Source organism: Eschrichtius robustus, chromosome 12, assembly GCF_028021215.1.
Source record: "Eschrichtius robustus isolate mEscRob2 chromosome 12, mEscRob2.pri, whole genome shotgun sequence".
Lineage (NCBI taxonomy): Eukaryota > Metazoa > Chordata > Mammalia > Artiodactyla > Eschrichtiidae > Eschrichtius > Eschrichtius robustus.
Window position 1 is genome coordinate 53727692 of NC_090835.1, and position 18262 is coordinate 53745953.

The window sequence follows — 18262 nt, forward strand, 5'->3', positions numbered from 1 at the left end:
AGCAACAAATGCCAAAATAACCAACCACAACCAGGCATACCTTTTTCAAACTACAGAAAACCAAAGATAAAGAAAAAAATCCTGAAAGAAGCCAGAGCAAAAGACACCTTGCCTATAGAAGGACAAGGATAAGGATTACATGACTTCTACTCAGAAATCATACAAGCAAGACAAGAACAGAGTGAAATATTTAAAGTACTGAGAGAAAAAAACCACCAATCTAGAATTTTGTGCCCTGTGAAATTATCCTTCAAAGTTAAAGGAGAAATAAAGACTTTCTCAGACAAACAAAAATTGAGGGAATTTGTTGACAGATTTGCCTTACAATAAATGCTAAAAGTTCTTTAACAAGAAGGAAAATAACATAGATCAAGATCTTAGATCTACATGAAGAAAGGAAGAGCATCAAAGATGAAGTAAAGGTAAATTAAAAACTTTTATTTTTCTTATTCTTAATTGATCTAACAGATAAGTCTGTTGAAAATAATAATACCAACAATGTATTCTATTATGTATGCTCATATAAAAGTGAAATGAGTGACAGTTATGATACAAGGGAAAAGAGGGAGGAATTAGGATTATTTTGTTATTATAAGGTACTCACTGCCTATAAAGTGATACAGGCAGACCTCAGAGATATTGTGGGTTTGGTTCCAGACCACTACAATAAAGCGAATATTGCAGTAAAGCAAGTCACACGAATTTGTTTCCCAGGGCATATAAAAGCTATGTTTACACTAAATTGTAGTCTATAAGAGTACATTACGGGGCTTCCCTGGTGGCGCAGTGGTTAAGAATCCACCTGCCAATGCAGGGGACACGGGTTCGAGCCCTGGTCCAGGAAGATCCCACATGCTGCAGAGCAACTAAGCCCATGTGCCACAACTACTGGAGCCCACGTGCCTAGAGCCCATGCTCCGCAACGAGAGAAGCCACCGCAATAAGCCCGCGCACTACAACAAAGAGAAGCCCCCACACGCTGCAACTAGAGGAAGCCCGCACGCAGCAACAAAGACCCAACACAGCCAAAAATAAATAAATAAATAAAATAAATGTAAAAAAAGAGTACATTATGCTTTAAAAAACCAACACATATACTTTAATTAAAGAGTACTTCATTGCTAAAAAATGCTAGCCATCATCTGGGCCTTTAGTGAGTTGTAATCTTTTTGCAATAGTAACATCAAAGATCTCTGATCACAGATCACCATAACAAATATAATAATGAAAAAGTTTGAAATATTGTGAGAAATACCAAAATGTGACAGAGACACAAAGTGAGAAAATACTGTTGGATAAATGGCACTGACAGACTTGTTTGATGCAGGGTTGCCACAAACCTTCAATTTCTAAAAATGCAGTATCTGTGAAGTGCAATAAAATGAGATATGCCTGTATAGTATTCTTTGAAAGTGAACTTGGATTAGCTGTAAATGTATGTTGCAAACTCTATGGCAACTGCTAAAAACAGTTTTAAAACAAAGCATAACTAATATGCCAGAAAAAGAGAGAAAATTGAACATATAAAATGCTCAGTTAAAACGACAAAAGGTAGAAAAAGAGTAGAGAACAAAAATAAAACAAAGAACTAAAGAGTTCCAACTAGAAGACAGTAACATACATGGTAAATATTAATCCAACTAATAATAATCATTTGAATACCAATGGTCTAAATGCATAAATTAAAAGGACAAATTGTCAGGGTGGATCAAAATCCAAGACCCAACTATATGTTGTCTACAAGAAACCCACTTTAAATATAAAGATATATATAGTTCTAAAATAAATAGATGGCAAAAAATATACCATGCTAACACTAATCAAAAGAATGCAAGAGTAGCAATTTAATCTCAGACAGAGCCAACATCAAAGCAAAGAAGTGATCAGAAATAAACAAGGGCATTACACAATGACAAAAGGATTAATTCTCAAAGACTACATAATCCTTAAAGTGCATGTGCCTAACAACAAAGTGTCAAACTACATGAGGAAAAACTAACAGAGCCACGAGGGTAAATGGATGAATCCACTACCATAAACGGAGACTTAAAACCCGCCCTCAGATGGATGAATCCAGCAGGTAGAAAATCAGTAAGATTTTCATGATTTAAGAAAATCATGAAACTCAACACCACCACCAATCAACTGGATATTGGATGTAATGGACATCTAAACTTGATTTCATCCAAGGACAGCAGAATACATATTCTTCTCAAGCCTACATGGAACATTCACCAAGGTAAACCACATCTGGGCCATGAAACACATCTAAACAAATTTGAAAGAATAAAAATCATGTAAGGTGTTGCTCTCAGCCCACAATGGAATTAAACTAAAGATCAGTAACAGAAAATTAACTGGAAAATCTCAAAATAAATGGGGATTAAACAACATACCTTTAAACAAATATATGGGTCAAATAAAAAAATCTCGAGAAAAATTTTAAAATATTGTTAACTAAATAAAAATGAAAACAACTTACCAAAATCTGTGGGATGTAGAGAAAGCAGTGCTCATAGGGAAATTTACAGCATTGAATGTATATAACAGAAAAGATAGATCTAAGACAATTATCTAAGTTTCCACCTTAGGAAACTAGAAAAAGAAGGGCAATTTAAATCCAAAGGAAGCAGAAGAAAAGAAATAAGAATCAGGGCAGAAATCAATGAAGTTGAAAAGAGGAAATTTATAGAGAAAAATCAATGAAATCACAAACTGGTTCTTTGAAAGATGAACAAAAATCAATACGCCTCTAAGCCAGGCTAAGAAAAAAGGAAGACACAAATACTAATATTGGAAATAAAAGAAGGACCATCACTACAGATCCCATGGACATGTATTAAAAGGATAATAAAGGAATACAATGAACAACTCTATGTGCACAAACTTGATAACCTAAATGAAATGGACCAATTCTGTGAAAGAAATCTCCCAAAACTCAAACAAGAAGAAATAGACAATCTGAATAGGGCTCTGTCTATTAAAGAAATGGAATCAATCAATAATTAATAACCTTCCAAAACAGAAAGCACCAGGCCAAGGTGGGTTCACTCGTGAATTCTACCAAACATTAAAAAAAAAAAAAAAGACAGCAATACTCTACAACCTCTTTCAGCAAACAGAAGTAGAGGGAACACTTCCTAACTCATTCTACAAGGCCAGCATTGTCCTAACGCCAAAATCAAAGACATTACAAGAAAAGAAAACTATAGACCACGATCTCTCTCATTAACGTGGATGCAAAAATCCTCAACAAGACATTAAGAAATCAAGTCTAACAACGTATTATAAGAATTATATATCAATATCATGACCAAGTGAGATTTATTCCAGGTATGACATAGCGACTCAACATTTGAAAATCAATTAATGTAATTCATGACATCAAAAAGTCAAAAGAAAAAGATCGTGTAACTACAGTTGACCCTTGAACAAGGCAGGGGTTGGGGCAGTGACCCCCTCACCCCCCTTGGTATCAAAAATCCACATGTAACTTGACAGTAGGCCCTACATAATCTGTGGTTCCATATCTATGGATTCAACCAACCTTGGATCATGTAGTACTGTAGTATGTATTTACTGAAAAACAAACCTGTGTATAAGTGGACCTGCAGAGTTCAAACCCGTGTTGTTCAAGGGTTAACTGTGTATCAAAAGATAGAGAAAAAACATTTGACAAAATCCAACATCCATTCATGATAAAATCTCTCAGCAAACTATTGACACAAATAGAGTGGAACTTCTTCAACTTGATAAATATTACCTACAAGACAAGGATGTCTCCTCTCACTACTCCTTTTCAACATCATACTGGAATTAGTAGCTAATACAGTAACACAAGAAAAGGAAATAGAAGGTATACAGATTGGCAAGGAAGAAATAACTTGGCAACAGTAAAATAATACAAGTTTCACAAACAGAATTCAACATCCTAAGCCACTGAACCACATTTCATTTTCCTAAGTATCTGACTCCTCTCTCCCCTACAAAAGAAACAAAATCAAGAGCTTAATTTTTTGATAGCCTCTTTATTGGAGCTATGACTTACTTGTTACAAACAGTAACAGAGTTCTCTGTATACAACTATAATTGATAAAAGACAAATGCTGCACAACAGCATTTCAGCAGAAAGTTCATGGGTATTAACGATAACAAAACATTAAGTGTTACTTACCCACAAGTAATATGTGAACTGAAGTGCAAAAATAGCAATGCCTTCATTATCAAAGGATCCAGCTACTGACCGAGAAATGTAACCTGGTACAATAGCAATAAAACAAGCAGCTAAAAGTCCTGCTCCTTGGTTCCAAAGTTCTCTGGTAAGCAGGAAAGTAGATATAGATGTAAGGCCGCTAAAAGTTGGTGCAAGGAACACACATACATCTCTTATGTGAACTGTTATGTTCAGTGTATTTAAAATCCAATGGATAAGGCCAGCTGTTATCATCAACCCTGGGTAAACCTAGGAAGAAAAAAAAAGGACAATTTAATTACATATAAAATGAGGTAGCTGAAAACACTAATGTAAGCTTCTTTCTTTATTATTATATATTGTTTATAGTAAGTTTGAGAATAAGCTCTTACAATAGTTTGCCTTCACACATTACAAAATTAAATGTTCTTGTGGATTAGATACAAATAAAAATCTGATATTCAGATACATACTTAAGCAAAAGAAGAAAGATCATACTGAATGAATGATTAAAAGTGAAGAGGTTTAACAATGAAAAACTACGTAACTTTCTTATTGATCCCACTAACTCTATCTTTTCACTATAAAACAGGGTCCTAATCTAACATATCCTTAAGTTTGGAGTTTTAACGTGCTCCAACATTGCCTATACTTGTGTTCAAGGGACTGAGAAAAGGACGGAAGATGAAAGAAAGTTACGTGCAATATTATTTAAGTGGTATTTATAAATGATTTTTCCCTTCTTTCAAAGTCAAGATTTGGAAAGTAAACAATTTTAGCTAGGAAAAGAAGGACTAGTTAGTTGGTGAATTCAGATATAATATTTTCGGACTCCTGGAAGATTAGACCTTTTTACACTTCTTAAAATATTTAAGGATAGAAAGGAAATAATAAACTAGAATAGGCCAGTTAACAGTTATATTCTGCACCTTCCCTCTAAAAGAGAACATGAAACATTAAGAGGATTCAAAGAACAAGAAATAGGACATTAATTCTGAGCTATTCTTCAGTGATTAAAATGTGTATTTATATTTCCATCCTTATCTAAATCCTAAAAGATTTTTCTTTCTCCATCACTGAAACTACAAAGAATGTTATAAATTTCCTTTCCTAGCTATCCTATTTAAACTTGCAAACTCCCATGGTCTTTAACCCAACTCCATTGCTTTTTTCTCCATAGCACTTATCACCATTTCACATACTATTTATTTTACTTATTTATTGTCTATTAACTAAACACCCTCACAAGACTATAAGCTCCAGAATAGCCAGAAAAATTTCCCCAGCATGCAGAGAACAATGATTGGCACAAAATGAATGCTCGATAGAATGTATAGAAGGAGAATGGGATAATGGAAGGGGGAAAAAGTATGGCAATCATCACCATTCTTAAAAATCAAAATTTTGTTCCATTTCATATATGATACCAGGCCTCAGTGTATGATATTGTTAGCAATATTCAAAGAAAATGGAAATGAATTTGAAAATACTCTAAATTTGGCAGACTGAACTGACATATGAAATACAGCCAAAATAGGTAGAAGTACTAGATGAAAGGACCAAAAAACTCTAAACAAACAAATAAAACCACCCAACAACAAAAAAGGCATATTTAAGCTCAAAAGGAAGGGAACCCTCCAGGTTCCAAACATAAAGAAGAAATTCAAAGTAGGTACTGATGCCGTGGGAATCTAAAAAGAGAAAAAACAAAAACAAAGCAGGCTTGATATATAGGCACTCGAGGTTGGGGGGTAGTTACCACTCACCACAGGGATCAAAGAAAAGGCCTAATTCCCAGCACAAAACCAGGGCCCGTTTATGAAACTAGACTAGACAAATTCTACCCATCCATCAAGGGAAACAGTAAGGAACTCTTGCCTTACTTCCAAAGCTCTGAATAGAAACAAAACAAGAAATAAGAAACTCATTCATCACATGGGTGAATATGGGTTCCACATTTATAACAGCATCGTGTATAAAAAACCTCAAGCTGAGAAATAACCTCTAAAAACTGTCCTAAAAGCAGTAAGACCTCTAAGGGCTCCAACAAAGGCAAGTGAGAAAGATTATTATAAGGATGGTCCCAAATACCAAGACACCAGGAGTCTCAGAAAACAAGCCTTCATTGAGGGTGAATTCAAGATAAAAATTTATAAACACACCAGGAAACAAACTATAGTAATCAAAGACTAGTACAATGAAGTAATGATAGCATTCATCCCACAAGAAGTACAGATACAGCCATCTACCACATCTCTCACCATTCAATACCTTTCTAATTCACCCTAATTCATGACTATTGTCCTGTATCTTTATCTCTGTTTACATCAAAGATAAGAAGATGCCCCAGATTATAACACAACATCTGACTACCACGGAGAACCTATTCCTTCCAAATACAGAGGGAACATTTATAAAAGTTGGCTATATCTTGGGCCACAAATCATGCCTCAATAAATTTCAAAGGATTAAAATTACAGGATTTGTTCTTTAACCATAATATATTGGAAGTATAAAGCAAAAAAAAGATAACTAGGAAATTCTATTATGTTTAAAAGTTAAATACAAGTAACCCATGAATCAGGGCAAATTATAGTGGAAATTAAAATACACTTTGACCTGAACAATAATGAAAATACTACATATCAAAACTTATGCAATGTAGTTAAAAGTGATTATTGGGAAATTTATAGCTTCAAAATGAACACATTAATAACAAAGAAATGTTGAAAATTACTCATCAAACCGTATCAGGAAGACAGATAAAAACATCAAAACAAACTCAAGAAAGTGGGAGGAAGGAAATAAATGGAAATTAACACAAGAGAAGGCAAATATTTAATAATCAACAAAGTCAAAGTTTCTTTGGGTTAAGAAATCTACTAAAATTGATAAACCTCTGACAAAACTGATCCAGAAAAAAATACTACACATATATATTGCCCAAACAGGTGTCTTGTCTTTCATTTTCTCTTCAGCATTCTCCTTACATCCCAAATCCTAAAAATATTTTCTCTTATATCATCTTCTGGACATTATAATTCCCCACGAACTATGATCAATACTCAATTACCTCGAGTAATTGGGACCTGGAAAATTAGAATTATCTGATTCTTCTACATTTCTATTTCCTTCCCAAAATTTTTTTTCAATAAAGTTGTTACAGAACAAAACAAAAACATACAAATAACCTGAACTTAAATGTGTGACAAGAGATCCACTTGTCAGAAATAGTGGCTAGTATGAGGTAACCCAAAAACAGGTTGGGGGGTGAGAGTGGGAAGAAGAGGGTCAAGAAAAGAGATTTAGCAAGTTAAATACTAATCAGCCACAGAAAAATGTGTTAGTTAACTATACAAAGCTTTCAAGAATTGCCACCACCTTAGGGCTTCCCTGGTGGCGCAGTGGTTGAGAATCTACCTGCCAATGCAGGGAACACGGGTTTGAGCCCTGGTCTGGGAAGACCCCACATGCCACGGAGCAACTAGGCCCGTGAGCCACAACTGCTGAGCCTGCGCCTCTGGAGCCTGTGCTCCCCAACAAGAGAGGCCGTGATAATGAGAGGCCCGCGCACCGCGATGAAGAGTGGCCCCCGCTTGCCACAACTAGAAAAAGCCCTCGCACAGAAATGAAGACCCAACACAGCCAAAAATAAATAAATAAATAAATAATTTTAAAAAATCAACTGTATTTCTATGTTAGCAATGAACATGTGGAATTTTAAAATACAACGCAACTTATTATTGCTCAGAAATACTTAAAATACTTAAAAATACAAAAAAAAAAAGAATTGCCACCACCTTAGTGATTAATATTTACTCAAATAACCGCAAAATTTTAAGATTAACATAAATAACTGCAAATATACTTACAGTACCACCGACTATTCTTCCTAGTGGATACCATGCTCTTTCATCAAACCAATTTAAAAATTCATAGAACCCATGAGATGCAAGATGATGTGTTGATCTATAATTAAACCTAGAGAAAACAGGAAAAAAAGAAATGTTATAAAACTTTACTAGAAAGAAATAGCTCTCTTTCTAATATTATACTTTATATTTAACTCTTTATATATAGCTCTATGGCTACATAAATACATCTTTTATAACAATTTTCCTTAAACCTAAGTAACACATTATTTTCCAAGAAATAGGCTAATACCTCTAAATATAACTAAAAACAAAGTCCCTCCCTCCCCCCCAAAAAAACAACTCTACCAAACTAGTAATGCTCAAATTAACATTTGGCCATTGCCTGGGGTACAGATGGTAGACAGCTATGCATTTGAATTTTTAAAAAGTGAGGGTACATACAATTTACCAAATGGTCAAAGAAGTCAATGACTCTCAAAAGATTAAAAACCACTGACAGAAAATAGCATCAAAATGAAGGATGCACATTCAACATAATTGCCTCCAATCCTATAACCCTAAAAATTACAGAAATAAAGAATAAGTTATAATAGCACTAAAATCATGGGAGATGAACTGTAACAGCACTTTAAAACGAGAACATGACCTTAACAAATGAGAAATTTCCTCAATGAAAGACAAAAAACCAAATGAGAAGAAATGAGATGGAAGAAGCCACAGCCCAAACTGCAACCAGAAGTAAACTGCAAACCAAGGTATGTGTGTGTGTGTTGGGGAGGTGGGGGAATGGGAGGAGTTTCCAGGATGTTCCATGTTTAGTATAAAGTTGCTATGCGGCAGGGGGGCAAGAGAAAATCCTGCAGCAATCCTCAGGGTAATGAGCATTAGGAACAGCCAGGCAGGTGGACCCCCTTGCCCTACCACTGCCAAGCAAGGAAGTGGGCCTCAAAGGTATCTGCAATACATGTAGACAAGTGATTCAAAAAGTGGAATAGTGCTTGACGGAAAGAAGATGAATAGGAAATCCTCATATCCAAATTCAGCTTGATATATCCTTCCCAATAGCAAGCCATGACTCTCCCGCCCATAATCACCAGATACAAACACTGTAGTATTTGTAGACAGACTTGATCAAATACAAAAATAAGCACACATCCAAAAACCAAACATTTAAGAAAAGTAGACAATATGAAATCTAAGCATCAAAATCAATGAGTGGAAGAACTAATACCATAGAAAACAGAAATAGGAATATCTTCAGAAATAAGACAAGCCACAGCAGCCTGAAAGGAAGCATATCCGAGAGGTTAAGACTACGAGTGTTAGAATCATACTGCCTGGGTTTGAATATCTTAGTTCCATACTTATTTGCTATGTGACCTTGGCTGGGCAAACAACTCATGGTCTCTCTGTGCTCTAGTTTCTTCATCTGCGAAAAAGGGATAACAATAGTACCTATGTCAATAAGGTGGCTATGATAAGTAAACAACATAATATCTCTAAAGCACTCAGAGGCAACTGCTACTATTACTGTGAAATAAAGATCTATGATAAAAGCACTATTTAAGTTTTTGAAGTCAAATGACTGTTAAGATATACAAAATAAAGGATGGGTTAAATAGTAAAAAGGTCAAAGATGCAAAGCAAATTAGTAACAAGACAGAAAGTATTCTGAGGGGTGGCATTAGAAAGATGGCACAACAGGAGATACCAGCCTTCATACCCCCAACAAAAAATAAGAAATAGACAGCTATCCGTGAAGGAAAATATCCCCAGGAGGCTCATGCAGAACTGAGATCCTACAGCAGCATAATGAAGCAAAAAATGGAGAGCAACCACACAGAAGGATCACTAGGGAGACAGGCTTAGCTGAGACATCTAGAGACAGCCAGGAACAAAGAAGGGTAGAGGCTATCAGTATCAGCCATGTGGTAGTACCACTGCAGTGCCCAGTGTGGTCTGCTCTGTGAAGGACCTAGGCAGGCTCTTCAACTGAGGACAACAGCACCCATGACAGCTTTCACAAAGGAGGACCCCATAAGTATTCATCAGGACAAACTCCAGTGGCCTGCTCTGCAGAGGACAACAGCAGCTTTCACCAAAAGCCATCACTGCCACAGGGCCCCTGGAGAGGGAGACACTGCTGTGTCCTCAGCAAGAAAGAGCTACTGCTGCGCTGCCCCAGGACCAGGGCTGCCACAACCCCCTAATCCCACAAATGCTCTGGACTCCAGAACCACTGCTGCTCTGTAAGTGCTTACACTTCAGACTCCAGCTCTGCAGCTGCTTTGTGTGTGCCTGAGCTCCAGACCCTAGCTCCATGGCTACTCCATGGGCACTCATCAGTACTACCACGATTAAGAGAACATCTGTGAGTTGGACCTGGTGCCAAGCGAGATCCCCTTGGCCACAACAACTCCCTGTGGGAGAAAAAGAGACCAGAAGGTCCCCAACAGCCCTTACCAGCCCCATGGACACTTGCTGCCTTGGCCATTGAGGACCCCTGCAATCTTCACTAACACTGACCTCAGCTGTTGGAGCTGCACAAAGACTACACCCCTGGATCTTCCCCAGAGTAAGAACTGCCACAGCCTATTCAGCTGGCACCCTCACACTTACCCGCAGGTAAAGGTCTTTCCCGACCAAAACCACTCCATCAAATGGGCAGGCATAAATGCAAGGCTACAACAAAAGTGAAAAAAATCAAGGAAACGTGACACCACCAAAGGAACACAATTATTTTCTAGTAACTGACCACAAAGAAACAGATCTCTGAATTGCTTGACAAAGATTTCAAAGTAATTGTTTTAAGGAAGCTCAGTAAGCTACAAGAGAACCCAGAAAGACTACTCAACAAATCAGGAAAACGATACATGGTCAAAATAAGAAGTCCAAAAGAGAAACAGAAATTATAAAAAAAAAACCAAAGAGAATACTGGAGCTGATAAATACAATGAATAAAATGAAAAAAAATGCAGCACAGAATATCAACAGCAGACATGAACAAGCAGAAGAAAGAATCTGAGAACTAGAAGAGAGGTTACTTGAAATTATCAGGGCAGAGGGAAAAAAAAAGTGAAAAATAGCCTACATTAACTATGCATCAAGGGTAGTGATGGCTGCATTATTAGAGTTCTAGAAGGAGAGAAAGGGGTAGAAAGCTTATTTACATAAATAATGGCTAAAAACTTTGCAAATCTGGGGAGAGAAACTGACGGTCATCCAGGCATGTGCTGTTCATAGGAACCAATACATATTCAACCCATACAGGACTCCACTGAGAGACATTATAATAAAACTGTCAAAAATCAAAGACAAAGAGAGAATTTTGAAAGCAAGAGTAGAAAACTTATACATGGGACCCACATAAGGCTATCAGCAGATTTCTCAGCAGAAACTTTGCACCAGAATAGCGTATATATAGTCAAAGTGCTTGAAGAAAAAAACTGCCAACCAAGAATATTCAGCAAAGCTGTCCTTCATAAAGACGTTCCCAAACAAACAAAAAACCAAAAAAAACCAAACACTGAAGGAGTTCATCACTACCACACCTGCCTTATAAGAAATGCTAAAGGGAGTTCTTCAAGCTAGCATGAAAGGGCAATAATTCGTAACATAAAAACATATAACAGTATAAAACTCACTAGTAAGATAAGTATGTAATCAAATTCAGAAGATTCTACTATTGTAATGGCGTATAAATCACTTAACTAGTATAAAGGTTAAAAGACAAAAATAAAAATATCTATAGCTACAATAATTTGTTAAATACACAACATAAAAAGATTATGACATCTATAACATAATTGAAGGGGTGTGTAAAAGAACAGAGATTTTGCATGCAACTGAATCAAATTATTAGCTTAAAGTTGACTGTTATAATCATACAATGTTTTATGTAAACCTCACAGTAGCCACAAAGCAAAAACCTATAGTAGATATAAAAAGATAAAGAGAAAAGAATCAAAGAATACTGCTAAGGAAAACTATCAAATCACAAAGGAAAACAGCACAAGAAGAAAGGAACAAAGGAACTAGAAAACAATTAACAAGATGGCAGTCATTAAGTCTTTATCAGTAATCACTTTGAATGTAAATGGATTAAATTCTCCAATCAAAAGACATAGAGTGGGTAAATATATTAAAAACACAAGACTCAAACATATGCTAACAGAAACTCACTTCAGCTTTAAGGATACACATAGGCTGAAAGTGGAGAGATGGAAAAAAAATTCTATGCAAACAAAGCAGAAGAGAGCAAGAATGGCTATACTTTTATCCAACAAAATAAACTCTAAATGAAAAATTATAACAGAGACAAAAGGTCATTCATTATAGAATGATAAATGGATCAACTGATCAAGAGTATATAACAACTGAAATAGACAGCAATGCAATAATAGTAGCGGGCTTTAATACCCTACTTTCAGTGAATAGATCAGAAAGATAGAGTATGAATAAGGAAATACTGGACTTGCACTACGCTTTAAACCAAATGGATCTAACAGAGAACATTCCATCTAACAGAGAGCACACATTTTTCTTAAGTACATAAAGAATATTCTCCAGGACAGATCACATATTAGGTCACAAAACAAGTCTTAACAAACTTAAGACAGAAAATTATACCAAATATCTTTTCTGACCATAATGATATAAAATTAGAAATAAGTAACAAAGCTAGAAAATTCACAAATATGTGGAAATTGAACAGTATTCTCCTGAACAATCAATGGGTCAAAGAAATAAAAAGAAAAATTTTAAAGTATCTTTAGATAAACACAAATGGAAACACAACATACCAAAATGCTGCAAAAGCAATCTAAGACAGAAGTTTATAGCAATAAACACTGGCATTAATAAAAAACAGACCTCAAATAAACAGCCTAACTTTATACCTCAAGGAACTAGAAAAAGAATAAATTATGCCCAAAAAAACAGAAAGAAGGAAATAACAAAAATCAGAGCAGAAATAAAGACTAGAAAAAGAGAAGAAAAAAAAATGAACAGTTTTGTTCAACTTTTTTTAAAAAAAGATAAGCAAAATTGACAAACCTTTAGCTAGACTAAGAAAAAAAAAAAGACAAAATCAGAAATGAAAGAGGAAACGTTACAACTAATACCACAGACACAAAAAGGATCATAAGAGATTATTATGAACAATTATACACCAACAAATTGGATAACCCAGAAGAAATGGACAGTCTTAGAAACATACAACTTACATCAAAGACTGAACCAGGAAGAAATTTTAAAATCTGAACAGATCAATAATGAGTAAGGTGATTGTTGGGGGGTTTTGATCACTGATTCAAAGAAAAGCCTAGGACCAGATGGCTTCACTGGTGAATTCTACCAAACATTTAAAGAAGAATGAATGCCAATCCTTCTCAAACTCTTCCAAAAAATTAAAGAAGAAACCCTTCCAAACTCATTTTACAAGGCCAGCATTACCCTGATACCCAAGTCAGACAAGGACACAACAAGAAAACGACAGGCCAGGGTCCCTGATGAACAACGATGCAAAAATCCTCAAGAAAATACCAGCAAATTGAATTCAACAGCACATTAAAAGGATCATACACCATAATTAACTGGAACTTATCCCTGAGTCAAGGATGGTTCACCATACGAAAATTAATAAATGTGATACCAAATTAACAGAATGAAGGATAAAAATCATATGATCATCTCAACAGAGGCAGAAAGGGCCTCTGACAAAATTCAACATCCTTTCATGACAAAAACTTAAAAAATTAGGTATAGAAGAAATGTACCTCAAAATAATAAAGGCCATAGATGACAAGCCCACAGCTAGCATCATACTCAATGGTGAAAAGTTGAAAGCTTTCCCCCTAAGATCAGGAACAAAACAAGAATGCCCACTCTCACTCTTCTTTTCAACACAGTCCTAGCCTAAGCAATTAGACAAGAAAAAGAAATAAAAGGCTTCCAAATTGGGAAGGAAAAATTTGTCTGTTTGCAGATAACATGATCTTATATAGAGAAAACTCGGAAGGCTTCACCAAGGATACAAGATCAACATTTAAAAAATCAATTGCATTTCTATACACTAACTATGAATTATCTGATTGAGAAATTAAGAAAGCAATCCCGGGTTCTCCCACCGCCCCCGCTGCGGGTCCCAGCAGCTCAGGTGGCGGGAGGAGCGGCAGCGGCCAGGCAGCCCAGCTTTGCAAAGGCTCTCGGCGTGCTGCGGCCCTCAGGAACCTGGCACATGCCCGCTCCACCGCCACGATGCCCAAGAGGAAGGTCAGCTCCGCTGAGGGGGCGGTGAAGGAGGAGCCCAAGAGGAGATCGGAAAGGTTGTCAGCTAAACTGGCTCCTGCAAAAGTGGAAATGAAGCCAAAAAAGGCGGCAGGAAAGGATACATCTTCAGACAAAAAGTGCAAACAAAAGGGTAAAAGGGGAGCAAAGGCAAAACAGGCTAAAGTGGCTAACCAAGAGACTAAAGAAGACTCACATGCAGAAAATGGAGAAACCAAAAACGAGGAGAGCTCCGCTTCTGATGAAGCAGGAGAGAAAGAAGCCAAGTCTGATTAATATCACACCCCTGGTCCTATCAGTGGTCCCTGTCTCCCTTCTTGTACAATCCAGAGGAATATTGTTATCAACTATTTTGTAAATGCAAGTTCTTTAGTAGCTCTAGAAACATTTTTAAAAAGGAGGGAATCCCACCTCATGCCATTTTTAAAGTGTAAATGCTTTTTTTTAAGAGGTGAAATCATTTGCTGGTTGTTTATTTTTTGGTAGAACCAGAAAATACTGGGATATTAAATATGGGAGGCTTTGATTGTCTTGGGTGTCAGCTTAACATTCCACAGATGGAGGGTAGCTTTTATATCTTATAATACGAAGCATACTAAATGGCAGTTTGGAGTCAGCTGTGCATTTAATGTCTTAAACACTAAATTACTTCTCTTCCCATGTTGTTTTTGGTATAATTGTTTCCTAAAGCAAACCACTTTACCTTGGTCTTGGCTCTCCTGGGCAGAATTTTGTGCACTATGTAACATCTTTGGTCGTGGTAGTCCAGTTCTTCTAGTAACTGTTAATGTGCTGTGAATGACTGACAATTTGAGTATGTAGTGTATATGATATTAAATTGTGAATTAGTGGGACTTACGATGTAACAGCATATCAATATTTGAAGATATTGGTACTTGATATACTGTGAAGGAAAATTTGCCTCCAAATTTTAAGCTGGAAAGTCACTGGAATAACTGTTCAGAAAAGAATCACAACTACATGATTTTTTAGATTTTTGGTACGTATGTTGAGAATTGTGTACAAATTGAAATGTCTATGTATTGATCCTCAAAACAACCAATAAAATCTCGATTATGAAAGACTTTCTTGAAGCACATAAAAAAAAAAAAAGCAATCCCACTTAGAACAGTATAAAAATCAATAAAATATTTAACAATAAATTTAACCAAGACGGTGAAAGACCTGTACACTGAAAACTATAATACACTGATGAAAGAAGACACAAATAAATGGGAAGGTATTATGTGCTCACAGATTGGAAGAATTATCAATAGTATTGTTAAAATGTCCATATAACCCAAAGCAATCTACAAATTCAGTGCAATACCTATAAAAATTCCAATAGCATTTTTCACAGAAATAGAAAAATAACCCAAAATGTGCATGGAACCCCCAAAGACACTGAATAGCCAAAGCAGTCTTGAGAAAGAACAACAAAACTGGAAGTATCACACTCCCTGATTTCAAACTATGTTACAAAGTTATAGTAACAAAACAGTATGGTACTGGCATAAAAAAAGACACACAGACCTTTGGAACAGAACACAGAGCCCAGAAATAAACCCACACTTTCACAGTCAACTAATCTTTGACAAGGGCACCAAGAACAAACAATGAAGAAAGAATAGTATCTTCAAATAAATGGTATTGGAAAACTGGATGTTATTAATATATGCAAAAGAATGAAACTGGACCCTTATTTTACACAATACACAAAAATCAACTAGAAATGGATTATTGACTTCAATGTAAGATCTGAAACCATAAAACCCCTAGAGGAAAACAGAAAAAAATCTCCTTGACATGGGCCTTGGCAATGATTTTTGGGCATACAATGCCAAAAACACAGGCAACAAAAGCAAAAATGAACAACTGGGACTATATCAAGCTAAAAGGCTGTGCATAGCAAGGGAAAGAATAAACAATATGAAAAGGCAACCTATGGAATGAGAGAAAATGTTTGCAAACCATATATCTAATGAGGGATTAATATCTAAAACACATAAGGAACTCATACCTCTCAATAGCCAAAAAAAACCCCCAAAAAACAAAAACCGACAAAAACTCTGATTAAGAAATGGTCAAAGAAGTCAAAGAACCTGAAAAGACATTTTCCCAGAGATATACAAATAGCCAATTAGGTATATGAAAGGTGCTCAATATCAGAAAATGCAACTGAAAACCACAATGAGAAACACCCTCACATCTGTTAGCGTGGCTACTATCAAAAAGAAAAGAGGTAACAAATGCTGTCAAGGATGTGAAAAAAGGGAACCCTTGGTATACTGTTGGTGGGGATGTAAATTCATACAGCCATTATGGAAAATAGTGTGGAGATGCCTTAAAATCTGCATATAACTTATAGTGAGTTCTCCATATACTTGGTTCCTCCACATCTGCAGTTCCTCTGCATCTGCAGATTCAACCAACTGCAGGTTGTATTTATCAGTGACAAACATCCACATATAAGTAGACTCATGTAGTTCAAACCTGCACTGCTCAAGGGTCAACTGTATATGCAAAGAAAACAACATCAGTATATAGAAGAGATATCAGCACTTCCATGTTCACTGCAGCATTATTCATAATAGCCAAGACGGGGACTTCCCTGGTAGTCCAGTGGTAAAGAATCCGCCTTCCAATGCAGGGGACGTGGGTTGGATCCCTGGTCGGGGAACTAAGATCCCACATGCTGCAGGGCAACTAAGCCTGCGCGCCACAACTAATGAGCCCGTACGCCTCAACTAGAGAGCCTGCATGCCACAAACTACAGAGCCCACGTGCCACAACTAGAGAAGCCCATGTGCTGCAACAAAGAGCCTGGGTGTGCAACGAAAGATCCTGCATACCGCAACAAAGATCCCGTGTGCCACAACTAAGACCCGACATAGCCAAAAATTAAAATAAATACATACATAGTAGTCAAGATATGTAAACAACTTAAGTGTCTGTTGACAGATGAATGGATAAAGAAAATGTCATTATACATTTATATAATGGAATACTATTCAGCCACAAAAAGGAAGGAAATCTTGCCATTGGCAATTTGTGACAACATGTATGAACCTGGAAGGCATTTATGCTAAGTGAAATAAGCCAGACAGAGAAAGAAAAATACTGTATGGTATCACTTATATGTGAACTCTTTTTTTAAAAAAAAGTTTAACTCAGAGAATAGAATGGTGACTGCCAGAGGATGGGGGATGGGACAAATGGGGAGAGGTAGGTCAAAGGGTACAAACTTCAGTTATAACATGAATAAGTTCTAAGGATCTAATGTATGACAAGGTGAGTGTAGTTAGTAATATGTACTGTACTGTATACTTGAAATTTGCTAAGAGGAGATGAGATCTTAAGAGCTCTCACCAAAAAAAAAAAAAAAAAAAAAAGAAAGGAAGGAAGGAAGAAAGAAAGAAACTATGTGAGGTGACGGATGTGTTATGATTGTGGTAATGATTTCACAATGTCTATGTACATCTCAAATCATCATGCAGTACACATTAAATACACACAACTTTGTCAATTATATCTCAATAAAGCTGAAAAAAAGTATTATGAAAAAATTAAGAAATCTGAAGGTAAATCCAGTTTTTACATTTAATCTTAAAAGAATCATCATTATGCCCCACAAATGATTAGGAAAAAACACAAAAAACTTCATATACCTCTCAATAAATTTCAAAACGCTAAGGATAAAGTGCAACTTAAAATCATTCATAGAAAATAAACAGATTTTCTCCAAAGGAATATATCAGTCAATTGGAATCACTGAATGCTATAAAGGCAATGGAATAATATACCCAAAATTCTGACTAAGGAAAAAGGATTTTAAACTCAGAACTTAAAACAACATTTGTTTTCCAGAAACAATTCTGGAAATCTAAGCTAGTGCTAGAAATGCTAC

The 18262-nt window shown here is 36.0% G+C and overlaps 1 protein-coding gene and 1 pseudogene across 2 annotated transcripts in view; one reads left to right on the top strand and one right to left on the bottom strand.

Moving 5' to 3' along the window:
* STT3B (STT3 oligosaccharyltransferase complex catalytic subunit B) overlaps window positions 1-18262 on the bottom strand; it is a 96813-nt gene that overhangs the window by 38534 nt on the left and 40017 nt on the right. For both annotated transcript variants that reach the window (XM_068557533.1, XM_068557532.1), the window contains exons 2-3: window positions 8065-8173; window positions 4175-4462 (exon numbers count right to left, since the gene is read on the bottom strand). In XM_068557533.1, the coding sequence (XP_068413634.1) occupies window positions 4175-4462; window positions 8065-8173 (397 nt within the window). The remainder of the gene's footprint in view (window positions 1-4174; window positions 4463-8064; window positions 8174-18262) is intronic.
* On the top strand, window positions 14326-14631 carry LOC137773809 (non-histone chromosomal protein HMG-14 pseudogene; annotated as a pseudogene).